Source organism: Chrysochloris asiatica, unplaced genomic scaffold (genome assembly GCF_000296735.1).
Source record: "Chrysochloris asiatica unplaced genomic scaffold, ChrAsi1.0 scaffold00116, whole genome shotgun sequence".
Taxonomy (NCBI): Eukaryota; Metazoa; Chordata; class Mammalia; order Afrosoricida; family Chrysochloridae; genus Chrysochloris; species Chrysochloris asiatica.
Genome location: NW_006408634.1, coordinates 9,056,456 through 9,073,212, shown reverse-complemented (window position 1 = coordinate 9,073,212; position 16,757 = coordinate 9,056,456). Strand labels below are relative to the sequence as shown.

The 16,757-nt window shown below is 48.2% G+C and overlaps 1 protein-coding gene across 1 annotated transcript in view; it reads right to left on the bottom strand.

Moving 5' to 3' along the window:
- SLC8A2 (solute carrier family 8 (sodium/calcium exchanger), member 2) overlaps positions 1 to 16,337 on the bottom strand; it is a 44,124-nt gene extending 27,787 nt beyond the window's left edge. Inside the window, exons 1-3 of the mRNA XM_006868234.1 lie at positions 16,267 to 16,337; positions 11,508 to 12,198; positions 631 to 1,301 (exon numbers count right to left, since the gene is read on the bottom strand). Coding sequence (XP_006868296.1) covers positions 631 to 1,301; positions 11,508 to 12,182 — 1,346 coding nt within the window. The 5' untranslated portion in view covers positions 12,183 to 12,198; positions 16,267 to 16,337. The remainder of the gene's footprint in view (positions 1 to 630; positions 1,302 to 11,507; positions 12,199 to 16,266) is intronic.
- Between the last annotated feature and the right edge of the window lie 420 nt (positions 16,338 to 16,757).

The window sequence follows — 16,757 nt, the reverse complement described above, 5'->3', positions numbered from 1 at the left end:
AAAAAAAGCTTTTGAATATATATCTAAAATGAAACTATTTGTCTCTTTTCACAAAAAGCAAAGAAGAATCAAATAACTCAAGGAGACAATTAGTACAAAAAACGAATGGACTAGTGAACCACAGTCTCTGCTACTCTGAGACCAGAAGAACTAGATGGTGCCCGGCTATTATGAGCCACTGCTCTGATCAGGATCAAAATACCAGATCCTGGGAAGAGGGGAAAATAGAACAAAATTCAAAAACATACAAAAGTTCAGACTAACTAATCGGACTGAACTTGGTAGAACCCCTGAGACCATAGCCCTTAGACACCCCTCAAAGTCTGGAAGTGAACACACCCCCAGGGAATCAACGTTCAGCCAAACAGTAGACAAATCTATAAAGTGAACAATAACAGCAGAGAAGAAGGTACTCCTCAGTATGAAAACATAAAATTATAAAGAAGGAAGAAGTGAATGAATGAGCACTTCAGAAATGCCCACAAGACTAAGGAAAGACTCTCTAGGAAGCAGACAGCAGATGGGCCAGCAGGATCAAGCTGCTGAATGGTAGGACCCACCTACCTGCCAGCAACCGACCTTCCCCACCCAGCCGCCCAAGAGGGCAAAGGTGGGGGCCCAGACACCCACCTGTATTCGTAGTCAGAGCCAGCCTTGGCCGAGCCGTCCTCGGTGCGGTAGTCCACGTAGAAGGTACTATTGCCCTCACCACCCTGGCAGGTGACCGAGAGCAGGACCGAGCCGCAATTCTCCAGGCAGTGGTAGAGGCTGGGCTCGAAGAAGATGTGGCTGGCGCCATCGTCTTCCTCCTCGCCGGAGCCCTCGGTCGGCGTGGCCCTGCGGGAGGCGTCCGCAGCGTGTCTGCGCAGCACGTTGCCCGCGCCTGTCATCAGCCGGGTGGCCTGGATGCGGTAGAAGGCGCGGCTCTTCTGTTGGTGCAACAGCGCGTAGTAGTTGGCGATGCCCACCAGCTGCTCCAAATCCTTGTCTGGATGCTTCTGCTTGAGGTCCTTGAGGATCTGGATGACCTCGCGGCGACTGGCATCCAGCTCTCGCGCCTCGGCGGGGCTAGGACCCAGGCCGCTCAGCTCAGCCCCGGGCCCCTCGGCGACGCCCACGAAGGTGCCGTCCAACTCGATGCTCTTAGGAGGGTCGCCTTCGGCTCCAATGATGATGCCGCTGCGCGGATCGGTGCGGTAGCGCTTGTACACGTACTTGTAGAAGAGCAACCGCTTGTCGGCCATCCAGGCGAACACCACGCACACCGGGAAGAAGACCAGGGTCAGCAGAGCCTCCCACACCTGCGGGAGGCCAAGGCGTCAGGACCAGCCGCCAGGGGGCGCGCTCCTGAACGCCCCCGCCGCCAGGGGGCGCTCGCCCACCGCACCCCACCCCACCAGCTCTCGCTGCCTTTACAGTCTCTCTAGGTATCTCCCCTTCATCCCTGCCTAACTAGCACCCCCATTCCCCTCTCCCCCCCATCTCTCTTCATCACTTCCTTTCTGTTTCCATTATTTCACTCTGGTCTCTGCTTCTCCCCATTTCCGTTTGTCTGCTTCTTTCTTACTTTCTCAACTGCATATTAACTCCCATTTCTCTCTCCTTTCTTGCCACCTCTCCGAATCTTTCTGTCTCTGTCCCTCTCTTTTTGTATCTTTCTGTTTGGTTCTTGTCTCTGTTCATCTTTCCCATCAATCTCTCTCTCTTTCCCTTCCTAACTCTGTCTCATTCTCTGTATCTCAATTTGTTTTTGATCTTCCTTACTTTTTCTTACTTCTCCTGTCTCTATGTTCTTCTATTACATCTTCTTGTGGTATCTACCTCCCTTCCTTATAATGCTCTCTACAGCTCTTCTCTCCTCTTTCAACATCTGTGCTTCTCCAGAGCTATTTCTCTCCCTCAGATCTCCTCATTTATTCATCCACCCACCTTGTATTTCCCAGGTGCTGAGGAACCAGAAATCCTGTCACTACCAATCAAGCCATCCCTACCTAGTGGTCCAGGGACAGAGCCTGGCTCCCTTCCTTCGTCTCTCTCCCTCCATCTCTTCTCCTTGCTCCATTGCTGAGCCACCTCTCTGCTCACTTCTCCCCAAGCCCTTCTCCCACTGCTTCCCAGTAACTAGAGCCCTTGCCAGACTCACCCCTTGGGAACAGGAATACAACTTTGAAAGAAGTACAAGGTCAGCTTGGTAGACCTCAGTTGCATAAAGTGATTACCATGTTGTCTTACTGCCTCCCCAGAGAGACAAGGCGATTTTGAGTTCAGATCCTACTTCTAGAAGAAGGATATCTGTCCCTGTCTCTTCATCAGCCAAATGGGAACATCCCCAAGATGGAATGGACTTCCCTATACACTTAACACAGTCAGTTCCTAACACATGGAAGATAATGCTCAAGACATGGACTTCACATCTGTCACTAACATCATTATTATTATTACTGTTATTCGTAGTCATTAATGCACTCAGTGCAGTGACTTCATACAATAAACACTGGACTGTGAACCACAAGGTCTACGGTTTGAGCCTGTCAGCTGCTCTTAGAGAGAAAAGATAAGGCTTTCTGCTCCCTTGAAAATATAAAGCCTCGTAAACTCTATGCAGGGTCACTATGAGTTGGAACCGACTCCACAGCACTTAACAACAACAAAAAACAATGCACTCAGTTGCTATCCAGAAGGATGGGAGTTTGAGTTTACCCAGAGGCCTCTCAAAAGAAATTCTTGGGCTTCTTCTTTAAAAATATATATTACTTCAACTTTTTAAATACCTTTTCTTTATTGTAAGTTGTGGGACGATTTACAGAGCAAACCAGTTATCCGTTCAACAATTCATACACATTTTGTTAGTGATGGTCGTCTGAAACATCAGCCATTGAAAACCTTGAGAGCACAGTTCTATTCTGAACTCATGGAGTTAGCTCCAAGGCAGGCAGGCTTTTTATTTTTTTTAAGCCTTAGGACCCCTGGTGACACTGTGGGTTAAGCACTAAGCTGCTAATTGAAGGTGAGTGATTCAAACCTATCATCCTGTCTTTGGGAGAAAGATAAGGCTGTCGGCTCCTGTAAAGATTTACAGTCTTGGAAATGTTATCTGTGGTTGCTATGAGTTAGAATCAACTTGAGGGCAGTAGGTTCGGATTTCTGACTTTTGTTTTTTGGATTTTTTAGCTTCATATCAAGCTGGCATTCGGTCTGTCCCTAGCCTTCCATAAAGGAAATCCTCCACCAAGACTTGGCAATTCATCTTGAAAATAATCATGTAAAGAACCCGAATGCTACCTCTTTCAATAAAAATAAGGAAGAAAAGATCAAAAGACTATCTACATTCAGAAACACCTTTTTTTTTTCAATGAGCCTGGTAGAGAAAATACCTTTTAAGATCTGGTGTCTGCGCCCTACTGTCCTCATGCTTCCTGATGGCTCACAGGAAGGCCTATAAAACCATAAAAAGCCACCAGGCTGACTCAGGACAAGAAGCCGAGTTCTCGTCAATGTGGTAAAATGAATTCTCTCACCTTCTATTAATCGACCTGACCCCTACATCTACCTTGAGGGTGGCGGGATTCTCTGTTAATGAGAAAAAAATAATCTTCAATCTGTAAGATTTGTTTTCCTCCCTGCAGATAAATAAAAAGTGATTCTAGAAGCTTCACATTTGCATTCTCATCCTTCAGTGGTGCCACTGGGCACAGGGCAGGGAAGGAGGACTCAGGACGGCCCCTGGGAGAGGCGGTATTGGAAATCTGGGGTTATTTATTGGTTCCCTCTATATTTACCAATTGTCAAAGAATCGACTTTTGACTCAGGGTGCACCCATGTGTGCTGCTGGACTAGAATTATGCTCCAACGGGTTTTCATTTTCTTGTCTTTCTTTAAAAAAATTTTTTAATGTGAATTGGGTGAAGGTTTAGAAAGCAGATCAGTTTCCCATTCAACAATTTGTACACATTGTGTTTCATCTCATTGATTACAATTCCCACCATGTCACATGACTTATCCCACTTCCTCCCTGGGTTTCCTATTTCCATTCCTCTTCCTTTCCTAACCCTTCTATGTTTGCCCTAGGGTAAGTGCTGCCCTTTGGGTCTCAAATGGTTAATTATTTTAAGGTGTGCATACCTAACCCCCTATTGTTATTTTCCCCCTTTTAGACCTGTCTATTGAAGTCCTGGGGAGTCCTGGTGTGGCGCTGTGGGTTAATGCACCAGATTGCAAAGCCGTTTGAACTGCAAGGTCGGTGATTCAAGCTCACCAGCTGCTCTTTGGAAACCCTATGAGTTGAAATCGACTTGACAGCACTTAACAACTACAACATAAATGAAGTAGACTTGTCTAAGGTATATTATGCTTATAGAATGTTACTATGACCATTTAGAAATTTAAAAGACATTAATTTAAAAGACATCGGATTGCAAACCACAGGTTGGCAGTTCGAATCCACCAGCTGCTCCACTGGAGAAATATGAGGTTTTTTGCTCCCGCAAAGATTGAAATTTAAAGCCTCAGAAACTCTATTCAGGGTTACAATGAGTCGGAACTGACTAAATGACACTTAACAATCATTCGGCTGACTATTCCACAGGGCTTTCAATGACTGATTTTTTTGTAAGTAGATTCCAGGCCTTTCTACTGAAGCAACTCTGGATGGACAGAACCTCCAGCTTTTCAGTTAGCTGCCAAACGTGTAATCATTTCAACTACCCAGGGACTCCCATCATAACTGGGGAGGAACATATGGTCCTGGCATTGAATGATCTGGTGACATCATAGGATACAAAACTGTTCCATGCCCTGCCTGACTTCACACATCCCTGAAAATCCTGTTTATCTTTATCTGATAATTATCATTATCAGAGTCTGGTACTCAGCTCAAGGAATCCTGATGGTGTAATGGGTTAATCACTTGACTTTGAATCAAAGGGTTGATTGTTTGTGCCCTGGTGATCTGCTGTCTTAACAATTTTTAAGTGCCATCAAGTCGGTTCTGACTCATAGCAACCGGGTTTCTAAGGAGCGGATGGTAGGTTTGAATGGCCAATCCTGAAATTAGCAATCCAGTGCTGAAATGACAGCGCCACACCAGGATTCCAACACAAAGATTGTTGTTGTTATTAAGTGCTGTGGAGTCAGTTCCGACCCATAGAGACCCTGTATAGGGTTTCCGAGGAATGACTTTGCAGTTCAAACGGCTTTGCAGTCTGGCACATTAACCCACAGCGCCAGATTACAGCCTAGGAAACTCTATGGGGAAGTTCTACTATGTTTACAAAGGGTTCAAACTTGACTGGACAACACTTAACAATAAAAAGAGCTCAACTCTGCTTTATGCATTTTAAAAGTCTTTTCTCACATGGTCTGATATATGCTGAATGCACTCATTTTTAATCTAGTGACTACCTGGTGTAGTGCTGTAGGGAAGCACGGGACTGCTAACCACAAGGTCGGTGGTTCAAACCTACCAGCCACTCCTCAAAAACCCTATACTGGGTCATGACGAGTTGGAACCAACTCGAAAAAATTTGACAACACCTGCTTTTCAGACTCTGTTTCTTACATAGAATAGCTTCTGACCTTTTTCTTTTTCTTTTAAACCCAAATAAAACAAGACCCCCACTTTCTTGTTGCCAGGTTTGATTCCTATTCATGGTGACCCCATGTGTGTCAGAGTTAAACTGTGGTCCCCAGAATTTTCTGAAACTGTTTACCAGGCCTTTCTTCTGTGGTGTGGCTGGGTAGGTTTGAACTACCAATCTTTCAGTTCGTCAGAAAACAAAAAAAACCTCATTGCCATCTAATGGTTTCTGTCTCACAACAATCCTGTGTAGGGTTTTTGAGGCTGTAAATCTTTATGGGAGCAGAAAGACTCATCTTTCTCCTACAGAGTAACTGATAGGTTTGCCCTGCGAGCCTTTTGGTTAGCAGTTTGTTCTTACTCTACATCACCCACACCACACCAAGACAGCCTAGATGAAAGCTATGAAGCAGTTTTACTATGTCACATGAGACCACTATGAGTCGGAATCGAGTTGGCAGCATCTAAAAATATACTTGGGAGTCTCACACACCCACACACCCACTACCTATCCTGTGTTGTTGTTGTTAAGCGCAGTCGAGTCATTTCTGACCCATAGCGACCCTCCAGGAGAGGGTAAAACTGCTTTGGCTATACATTTTTACTGGAGCAGACGGCCCCATCATTCCCCCATGGAACAGCTAGTGGGTTTGAACTTCTGATCTTGTGGTTAGCAACCCAATGTTTAACCCACTGCACCACCAGGGTACTGTAAGGGTCCATGGTAGTACAAATGATTTAGCACTCAGCTGTTAGATGAAAGAGTTTGAATCCACCCAGGAGCGTTTACAAAGAAAAATCAGCCATTAAAATCCTACATAGCATTCCATGGAATACTGCAATTAATAACATGATTTCTGTTGTTGTTGTTAACTGCTGTCAAGTTGGTTCTGACTCACAGTGACCCTATGTAGGGTTTCCAAGGCTGTAAATCTTTTCAGGAGCAGAAAGCCTCAGCTTTCTCCTGCAGAGACACTGGTGGGCTCAAACAGCCAAGCTTGTGGTTCGCAGCCCAGTGCTTATCCTACAGAGCCACTGCCCTCCCAATTAATTTGTTTAGTAACTCTGTTTTGCCTCTTAGTTTGGTGTGTAGTTGCTTGGAGTCTTAAAAGCTTGCAGGTTGCTACCCAATGCATAACAATCAGTCTCTCCCCTGGAGCAGCAGAGGAAGAAGGCAAGCCAGGAATAGGAAGAGGATATGGAATGTGTGGCTAACTGCCTCCATGAACAACTGCCTCCGTTGCCATGAGACCAGAAGAACTAGATGGTGCCCAGCTACCGGCTACTATTACTGAACATTTTGATAGGAGATTCCATAGAAGAATCCTGATCAAAAGGGGGAGAAATGCAGAACAGAATTGTAAAATCTGATGGTTCCCACACTTTCTGGGGCCATTGGGGCTGGATGAACTGAAACTCTTGCCCTCTGATCATCTTTCAAACTTAAATAAAAAATATCCCTGAAGGCTTCTTAAACCAAAACCTTTTCTGAGTTGTTCCCTCTCCAGTTCACACAAACTCCCTGCCCCCTGAGGTTCCTGTCTAACCTTTCGAGTTGCTGTTGTCAATTTGATCTCATAGAGATGTTCAAAGAGCACAATGCTCAAGGCAGACAATTTATAGTAATTAAGCAAGGAGCTCTGGTAGCGTAGTGGTTACGAATCGGGCTGTGAACCTTAAGGTCAGCAGTTTGAAACTACCAGCTGTTCCGCGGGAGAAAGATGAGACTTTCTGCTCCCGTAAAGATTTACAGCCTCAGAAACCCTGTACAGGGTCACTATGAGTCGGAACCGACTCCACGGCACATAACAACAACAACAAGCTAAATTAGTGTTTGATTTTAAGGAACTCAAGTAGCGTAGTGGGTTACATGTTGAGCTGCTAATAGCAAGGTCAGTAGTTCGAATCTATCAGCTGCTCTGCAGAAGAAAGAGAAGGCTTTCTGCTCCTATAAAAGATTTGTTGTTGTTGTTAAGAGCCATCAAGTCGATTCTGACCCATACGACACTGTATAGGGTTTCCGAGGAGCAGCAGGTGAGCTTGAACTACCGACCTTGCAGTTCAAACAGCTTTGCAGTCTGGTGCATTAACTCATAGTACCACACAACCTCAAAAATCCTATATAGAGTCGCTATGAGTTGAAACTAACGTGACAGCACTTAACAATCTTTATAGGCACCGATCACCAGGTCTTTCTTCTTCAGAGCCGCTGAGTGGGTTCAAACAGTCAACCTTTCAGTTAGTAGTCAAGCACTTAACTGTTACAGCACTAGGACTCCTTCCCACATGTATACCCAGAACACCAAACCCACTGATTCAAATGATTCTGACTCATAGCAACCCTACAGGGCACAGTAGAACTGCCCCCATAGGGTTTCCAAAGCCTTGGTGGTTGTTGTTAAGTGCCGTCGAGTCAGTTCCGACCCATAATGACCCTGAACAGGGTTTCCAAGGCTGTAAATCTTTACAGGAGCCGAAAGCCTCATCCTTCTCCTGCAGAGCAGCTGGTAGTTTTGAACTGCTGACCTTGTGGTTCACAGCCCAATTTGTAATCACTATGCTACCAGAGCTCCTTAAAGCCGTAGTAGTGTAGTGGATTACTAGCTGCTAACAATAAAGTCAAAATCCTGGTGTGGGGAGTCGTGGTGTGGCACTGTGGGTTAATGTGCCAGACTGCAAAGCCATTTGAACTGCAAGGTTGGTGGTTCAAGCTCACCAGCTGCTCCTTAGAAACCCTATACAGAGTTGCTACGGGTCGGAACTGACTCAACAGTACTTAACAACAACAAGTAGTTCGAATCTACCAGTCACCCTATAGAAGAAAGATGAGGCTTTCTGCTCCTGTAAAGATTTACAGCCTCTGAAACCCTATACAGGGTTGCTATGAGTCGGGACCAACTCAATGGCACACAGCCACCACCACCAATCTTTACAGAAACTGACTATGACATCTTCCTTCCACAGAGAGGCTGGGGGTTCTAACTGCTGATGTTTTGATTGTCCAGCGCTTCACCACTGCACCCCAAGCTCTTCCCTCAACATGCATAGACAAGTTAATTAATGGTAAGATCGTTGTTGTTAAGTGCCATCGAGTCGGTTCCAACCCATAGCGACCCTGTCTAGGGTTTCCGAGGAGCAGCTGGTGAGCTTGAACTGCCGACCTTGCAGTTCAAAGGGCTTCACAGTCTGATGCATTAACCCACAGCGCCACACCAGGACTCCATAGTGTTAAGAGTAGCTAACATTTGCTCTGCCCCAGTACCACTAAGAGTCCTAATGTGGCGCTGTAGGCTAAGCGCAGGACTGCAAGGTCAATTTGAACCACAGGTAGATGACTCAAACCACTAGCTGCTCTTTGGAAACCCTGTACTGTGTCCCTTTAGTCGAAACTGAGTCGGTGGCATTTAACAATGACAGTGACACTGTTCTAAGCAATTCAGTTGTTCCTCATGGCAGCCTCATTGAGATAGGTATTTAATGAGATAGGTAAGGAAGCTGAAGCATACACAAGGTAACTAAGTTATAGTTAGTTAGCAGCTGAAATTGGATTTGAATCCAGGCCCTCTGGCTCCACTCATGAGGCTATATTATCTAAAAATTTTGGAGTAAGAGCATCTTAGTAGTAGTAGCTAAGAGTCAAGGGAATGTCATTAAACATTTGCTATAAGAAGAGGGTATTGGGTGCGAATAGTTAAGAACCACTAGTTTATTTCAAAGGAGCTCTTGTAGCGTAGTGGTTATGAATTGGGCTGCGAACTGCAAGGTCAGCAGTTCGAAACTACCAGCTGTTCCGCGGAAGAAAGATGAGGTGTTCTGCTCCCATAAAGATTTACAGCCTCGGAAACCCTGTTCAGGGTCGCTATGGGTCGGAACCGAGTCGACGGCACTTAACAACAACAACAAGTTTATTTCAACCCCATCAACGATTCAGGTATAAAAATAGGCCCAGAGAAGGCAAGGCTTTGCCTTGCCAGAGAAAACCCAAATCTAGACCTCATCCTCTTGCTCCTCCTCCTGCTTCTGGGAGGAATTGGGATCATCGTTAGGCATTGGGCTGCTAACTGCAAAGTCAGCTGTTCAAACCCACCAGCCGCTCTGTAGGAGAAAGAAGAGGTTTAAAGTCTCGGAAACCCTCTATAGTTTGCTATGAGTCAGAATCAACTTGATGGCAGTAGGTTTAGATTTATCTAATCCCAGTTCTTCTAGATCTTGAGTGCAAATGTCCCATATGTGCTGATCTCCATATACTCCCTGAGGAATTTCCCCGTGGTTGCTTCCCCACCCAGAGCTGTGGCCGTTCTGTTGTTTTGTTCTCGTCCTCTCTTCTCTGCAGCTTCTTCTCAGGGAAACACCTCCTCCATCCTCATCCCTACACCACCTCCCACCTACGATGTCTACAATTCTTTTTCACAACCTTTTTAACACCATTCTCTTTAACAGCACATGAGAACTCTGTGACGCATCCATCAGCACTTTTTGCCATGGCAGCCAGGAAGCTCAGTGCTATAGCCATGAGATGACTGTAGTAACTTTCTCTCATCTCCGTCTACTGAGGCTACTATCTCCCCATTTCTCACTATAGTCTCAGATCCTTCAGTTCGGCTTTTCGTTATATCATCTGCAAAGCATTCTTATACCTATAGCTTCATATTCTGCCTGGCAAAAAACTTTAGCTGGCAAAAACGTGACGGAACCACATGGATAGATCACATACATGAATGAAGGAAACCTGGGTCTCCTTAAATAAATTATGCATGCATGAGAAGAAATTAGGCCAAGTGCATGAATAAATTATGCAAATACATCTGTGGTGGGATTGTGGGAAATAAATTAGGTGAATGTTTAAAGCAAGACTATGCAGCTGCAGTTTAAGATGTTGGGCCAACTAAGAAGCAAAGGATTATGCACATAGGTGTAAATTATGTAGTTGCAGGTCAAACTTTTGGCTTGGTATTGGGATAAATTATGCAAAGTGATCACTGGGTGTATACCTTCCTCGGATGGCATGTGAGTATAAATTACACTGAAGTGGCATAAATGATCCCAACATCAGAAATCAAGGATGAATAAAGAATGAATTATGCAAACCATGACCACATGTCTGGCAAAGACAGAGCTAGATTATGAGCTTCCATACAAGACCGTGGATAAATTATGCAAATCACACTACTAAGTTATCCAAACTGATTACCACTGTCAGGAAACACCAGGCTGGATTATGCAAACAGAACATGAATTATGCAGGAGAGGGATGTCTTATTGCAAGAGCAGGAATAAATTATGCAAAAGGTAGTGGGTGTAGGGAAACATGGGAAACAGTCGTGGCCAATAGTTGGCTAGGTAATGAACTGCAGCTTGCAATTTACAGCTCACAAGTGCTCTGCTAATATGAAGGGGGTTTCAAAAAGTTTATGGAAGAATTGAATGTAAAGATCATGGAATTCTCCCACAAAGTTTTTCAAGCTCCCTCATATGTACAGCATCTCTGGGGGAGTTAAAAGATGTTCCTGGGTGGAAACGTTGCAAAATCTGAGTGGATACATTGTAAAACAGCGCCCTCTCTAAGTAGATGAGTTCCTGACAGTGTCTGCATGGGCTGGCCTCCTGCCTCACTTGCTTATTGTGCTGTGCACAACCTGCACAACCACACCTGGTGGCCCTCAGATGTGATCATGTTCTCCAAGTCCAGGGAGGAGCCCCCCTCCTCTTGATTTTTCAAACAAACATGCACACAGGAGAAGATCCAGGGGGTCCTTTCTTAGTATAAGGTTCTGCTTAATACCCTTGTGCAGGGCACAACCATACCTAGCAGTCCTCAGATGTGATTATGCATTTATGCAAATACACCAGCTATCCAGGCCCAGGGAGCCGCCCCCTCTGGATTCTGCAGACACCCATGCACCAAGGAGGAGGTCTGTAGGTCCTTGCTCACCTGCACCACACCTGGAGAAAAGACAGCAAGGATGAGATAAAGCCAGACGTAGGCAAAGATGCTCCAGGAAGCAGTGACGAAGAAGACTCTCAGGTGCTTGATCTTGCGGCTCTCGCCAGCTGGGATGACGTAGACGCACACAGCGATGACCACAAACATGTTGAAAGCGGCGCTGCCCACGATGGTGCCTGGGCCTAGCTCGCCTGCCTGGAAGTTGTGGCCACAGACCTCGATGACTGACAGCAGGATCTCGGGCGCTGAGGAGCCCAAGGCCATGAGGGTGAGGTTGGACACAGTCTCATTCCAGATGCGTACAGTGCCCACGCTGGTCTCACCGTTGGCCTTGGTGATTGTGATCTCCTTCTCTTTGGACGTGATGACCTCAATGGATGCCATGAAGCGGTCCGCGATGATGGATACGCCCAGAAACATGTAGACCATGGCCACAAAATAGACCACGGCCCGTGCCACCTTATCACCCAGAGATGGGTCGTCGGGCTCCCACACGGGCAGCAGAACCCCCGGCTGGCAGCGGTTAGAGCCCTGGCAGCTCCCCAGGCTGGCATCACTGTCATTGGTGGGGGGAGGCGGTGGTGAGGGGGTTGGGGTGGCCACTCCTGAGCAGGGGGGAGCTCCCAGGAGGAGTGCAACCCCCACCAAGGCCAGGGGAGCCATGGGGGGTGGTGGGGTCCTGAGGAAGGGAAGGGGGTAGTAAGTGAGTTGAGCAAACCTTTCCCCATCATGCAGAGTCAAAGCTTTTTTTTGCGGGGGTGGAGTATGGAAGAGAAATGAGGACCAATGAAAGTTAAGGTGGAAACAGAGGGAGACTCACAGACACAGAGACAAAGAGACAGAAAAAGCCAAACAGAATAAGAGAAAGACACAGAAAGACTTAGGAATCCTCCTGCCCCAGCCCTGCTGGTTATCCAGAAATTGGAAAACAGTTTGGCTATCTCAGCAGCAGGAGCTCTGGTAGCTTAGTGGTTATGAGTCGGGCTCCGAACCTCAAGGTCAGCAGTTCGAAACTACCAGCAGTTCCCGGGGACAGAGATGAGGCTTTCTGCTCCTGTAAGGATTTACAGCCTTGGAAACCCTATACCGGGTCCCTGTGAGTCAGAATCGACTCCATGGCACATCACCTCCACCACCACCGGCACCATCTCAACGGCAGCCTATGGCCCAGCAATTCTGCTTCTCAGTATGTACTCCAGAGAACCATGTCCGTATGTCCACCACAAAGATGCATCCAAGAATGTTCATAGCAGCTTTATTTTTAATCACTCCAGGATGGAAACAGCCCCTCCTCTTCATGCCTGTTGTTGTTGTTGTTGTTAAGTGCCGTCGAGTCGGTTCCGACCCATAGCGACCCTGTACAGGGTTTCCGAGGGTGTAAATCTTTACGGGAGTAGAAAGCCTCATCTTTCTCCCGCGGAGCGGCTGGTAGTTTCGAACCACTGACCTTAAGGTTCGCAGCCCGATTCGTAACTACTACGCTACCAGAGCTCCTTAAAATGGATCAACACAGCATAATGCTCACTGTGGAATACTATACAGCAACAAAAAAGGAATGGGCTCTTAATACACCCAACAACACAGTTGGGCCTCACAGGCGTGGCGATGTGTGCATGCAGCCAGGCACAACAAAAGAACAAAAACTGTATCATTCATTGTGTGGGACTGGGAGTTGAGGGCCCAAAATTCACAGATGATTCCACCCTGGCCCTCACAGGGCTCCTTCCCTAGGGGGTTGGGCTGTGGCATCTTTCTCAAGTGGAGTTGGGAGGAGCTGATGGAGGATCTCTCACTCACATAGAGGGAGAGACAGAGCACGCCTCTCCATGACAGTGGTGGAGTCTGTCTCTCCAGTCTTCTGGATCTCTTTTGTGCAGTGCACAACCTGCACAACCTCCCTGGAGGCCCTCAAGATGACACCATCCCCTGTGGGGAGTCACAACCCATTCCACAAGGTTCAGGAATAACTTGCCCAATGTTATACAGCACTAATTCCATAGTTCCTAGCTTCATTCTCTAGGTAAGAAGAAACCCCACTCCTAGTGCCTCTGTCCCACCTCATGTTGCCATGGTAACCCAGTAATCTATTAAAAAGAGAGGGGGAAAAAGGGGATGTCCTCTGAGATTCTGTAACCCCTCTCTGGGCCACCAACTTCACTTCCTCCATTTCTCTCTGAAAAGTTCTTCTCAAAGTCTAATCCACAACCTCCCCCCCAATACACACCCACATATCCGCAGGTTGGGAGCTGACTCCTGTGGGGGAGAGAGGCAGATTGTTAGCAGAATGTCCCGGGAGAGGGAGTGTGTACGTGTGTGTCTGTGTGTGTGTGTCTGTGTCTGTGTGAGCACAGGAGAGGGGTGATTCTTAAAGGGCTACCTCGCAATTAGCCCCCTCAGCAAGGCCCCTAATGATACATCTAATTAGCAGCCCCCTAATTAGCAACGATTTAGGCATAATTACAAACCCACCAGGATCCAAAGCAAAGACTTCTGATCTCTCTTGTCTTGTCGCCCTCCCTTCTTCCCAGGGTTTTCAGGAGAAACAAGGGCCACCTGGGAAGCAAGAATTCCTCTAGAGCATCTAACTGCCTCTCTGAGAAAGGCTATGGTCTAGGAAGTGCTCTCTCAAGTCTAGCAACCTGTCTCTCCTACTGCAGTACCCCAAGGAGACCCAAAACAGCCTATGGGTGTTCTCATGTCTGCAGCTCAGCTGATTCCTTTTGCCTGCAAAAACCCAATTTGCTCTCACTGGGCCTTAGAAGAGGAGGGGTCAGCAGAGGAGGGGTCAGAAGGACAAAGCACTTGACCAATGTTTGTGAAATGCACGACCAAGAAGACAGAGCCTTGTTGCCGGGCGCTGGGACGGCCTTGTTTCCTTCTGCTGAGGCTCCTGCCCACCAGCAGTCCTGAAACCTAATCTGGGTTTACAGTCCAGGGGCAAAAGGATCAGATGGAACCCAGGATGGGAGTCGGGAGGGCAGATGGTGGGCACCAGCTTGGGTCCCAGAGAGGCAGCGACATCTCCCTCTGCCATCTCCCTCAGCCAGGTGGGTCAGTGGCGTGCGCTCCAGTTCCCCCTCACAAGCCTCTGGGGCCTCAGTGTTCTTATCCATGGAGTGGGACACCTAGCCTAAGTGTGGGCCCAGTCTGGCATGGCAGGTGGGATCCCATCCCTGAAACTGCTACCACCAAATGGGGGGAGAGTGGGTGGTGAGGGGCAGGAACTCTACTGTTCCTGGGAGAAATGTGTGAGGCTGGGCCAGTCTTCCAAACACAACCACTCCCAGCTCCCCCTCATCATGCCGTGCAATGTCAGGGACTTAGGGTCACACAGACTCTGTTTTTGAGACTTTAAGGTAAACCTCTGGTCATTAGTGGATAAACTGAGGTCGAGACAGAGGAAAAGCTCAGCCAGGTCATCCAGCTTCAAGTCACAGGTGGAAACTCCAGGTGTGAGGCTCCTAACCTCGTAATATTTTAAGCCCATCTGAGTCCCCCATGGGCATCGTCATACAGGGTGGTAACCTTGTCTGCAGCCCAGGAACCAGTGGACACCGTGTGTGTGAGGCAGCCCACACCCACCCCAATGTTGACTCTCTGCCATCCCTCAAGGCAGGAAGAAACTGGGGACCTCCCAATTCACAGGGTCATCTTGAAGTACCCAAGGAGTGGAGAAGCTTTGGAGATCCATCCTCACTGGTCCTAGACTGGCATGCTATGAGAGTGATGAAGGTGAGACTGCAGGAAGAACTGGCCAGGAATAGGAAAAGCTTTGGGTATTTGTCAAAGAATGAGGGAATCAGGAAATGGACAAACAGCAAGAGGCATGGAAGTTAGACTACAGGAAGGACCAGACAGGTCTATATGAAGAGGGTGGAGGCTAGATTGCAGAAAGGATGTCAAACCTCTACAGCAAAGGACACAGGCTAGACTGCAAGAAGGACTGGCTTCAAAATCCCAGAAACAAGGCAGAGGAGAGAAAGGGGAGATGCTCTGCCTGCTGGAGAACTGGAGAGCACTAAGCTGAAGAAGGAAGAGGAGTTGGGGGCTCCAGGTATTTGGGGGATCCCCTAAATCTCCCTCAACCAGGGGCGGAGATAAAAGAGGAGTGTTCACAGGCTCCCAGGGAAAACAAGAGAAAGAGAAGCAGAGATAAGATACCCAGAGAGGAGGACACTAGTGCGAGAAATAGGCAGGGAAGAGAGAGAAGACAGGAGCAGAGATGGGAGGAGGCAGAGACAGAGGGAGACACACACAGAGATAGTGGAAGAGGGGGACTGAGAGAAACCGAGGACTACACACAGAAGAGAGACAAAGATGAGACAACAGAGATGGAGACAAGGAAAGATGCTCGGACTCCTCAAGAGACCCCAGAGAGCTGTGGAGACAGAAAGATGAGACCCAGACACAGGAAGGCGGGGGCGGAGGAGGAGAACGCAAGGGCGGGGGGCTGCCCCAGACAGGGTGGGGGTGGGGTGCTCTCACCCCCACTTTGGCTCCCAGAAGGCACCCCTTCCCCAGCTCCCCAGCCTTCCTGGAGCGCAGGAGGGGTTGAGGGAGTTAGGGACTGCAAGTGGCGCCCCCACCCACTGAGGGGTACTGGTACCTGCACCTGGGATATGCAGTCCCCCCAAAACAAGATCGGGAGAAAGCAGCTCCCTGATCGTCAAACCCTTCCACCCAGCCGCCTGGGGTAACACCGTTCTTCTCCCACAAACCCCCCAGAAAAAAACTGGGGATCTCTTACCTGCGGCTACAGTCTGGAGCAGGTCCCTCCAGGACTGGACTGCCAGTGGTGGGCGACTCCGCCCGAGAAAGAGAGAGAAAGAGAGAGATACAGGCTGGAGACTGAGAGGGAGAGCTGAGGAGGGAGAGGGGATGGAGGGAGGAGGAGAGGGGAGGGACACGGGGGAGGGGGAGTGGGGGAGAGGAGGAGGGGCGGGAGACAGGAGGGAGGAGGAGCAGGAGAGGGAGGGGAGGAGGCGGAGGAGGAGGGGAAAGGGGCTGTGAGGGAGGAGGAGGGAGGAGGAGGAGGGAGGCGGGGGAGGCTTGGGGAGGGGCCTAGAGAGGGGAGGGGAGGGAAGAGCAGGAGGGGAAGGGAGGGTGCCGAACTTCCTACCCACCCTGCAGGCAGGTTCAGCACCAGAAGCCAGGGACAGCGGCGGCGGGCGAGCATATGTGTGTGTGTGAGTGTGTGAGAGATCCATATGAGGGGCCAAAACATGCAAAAAAAAAACA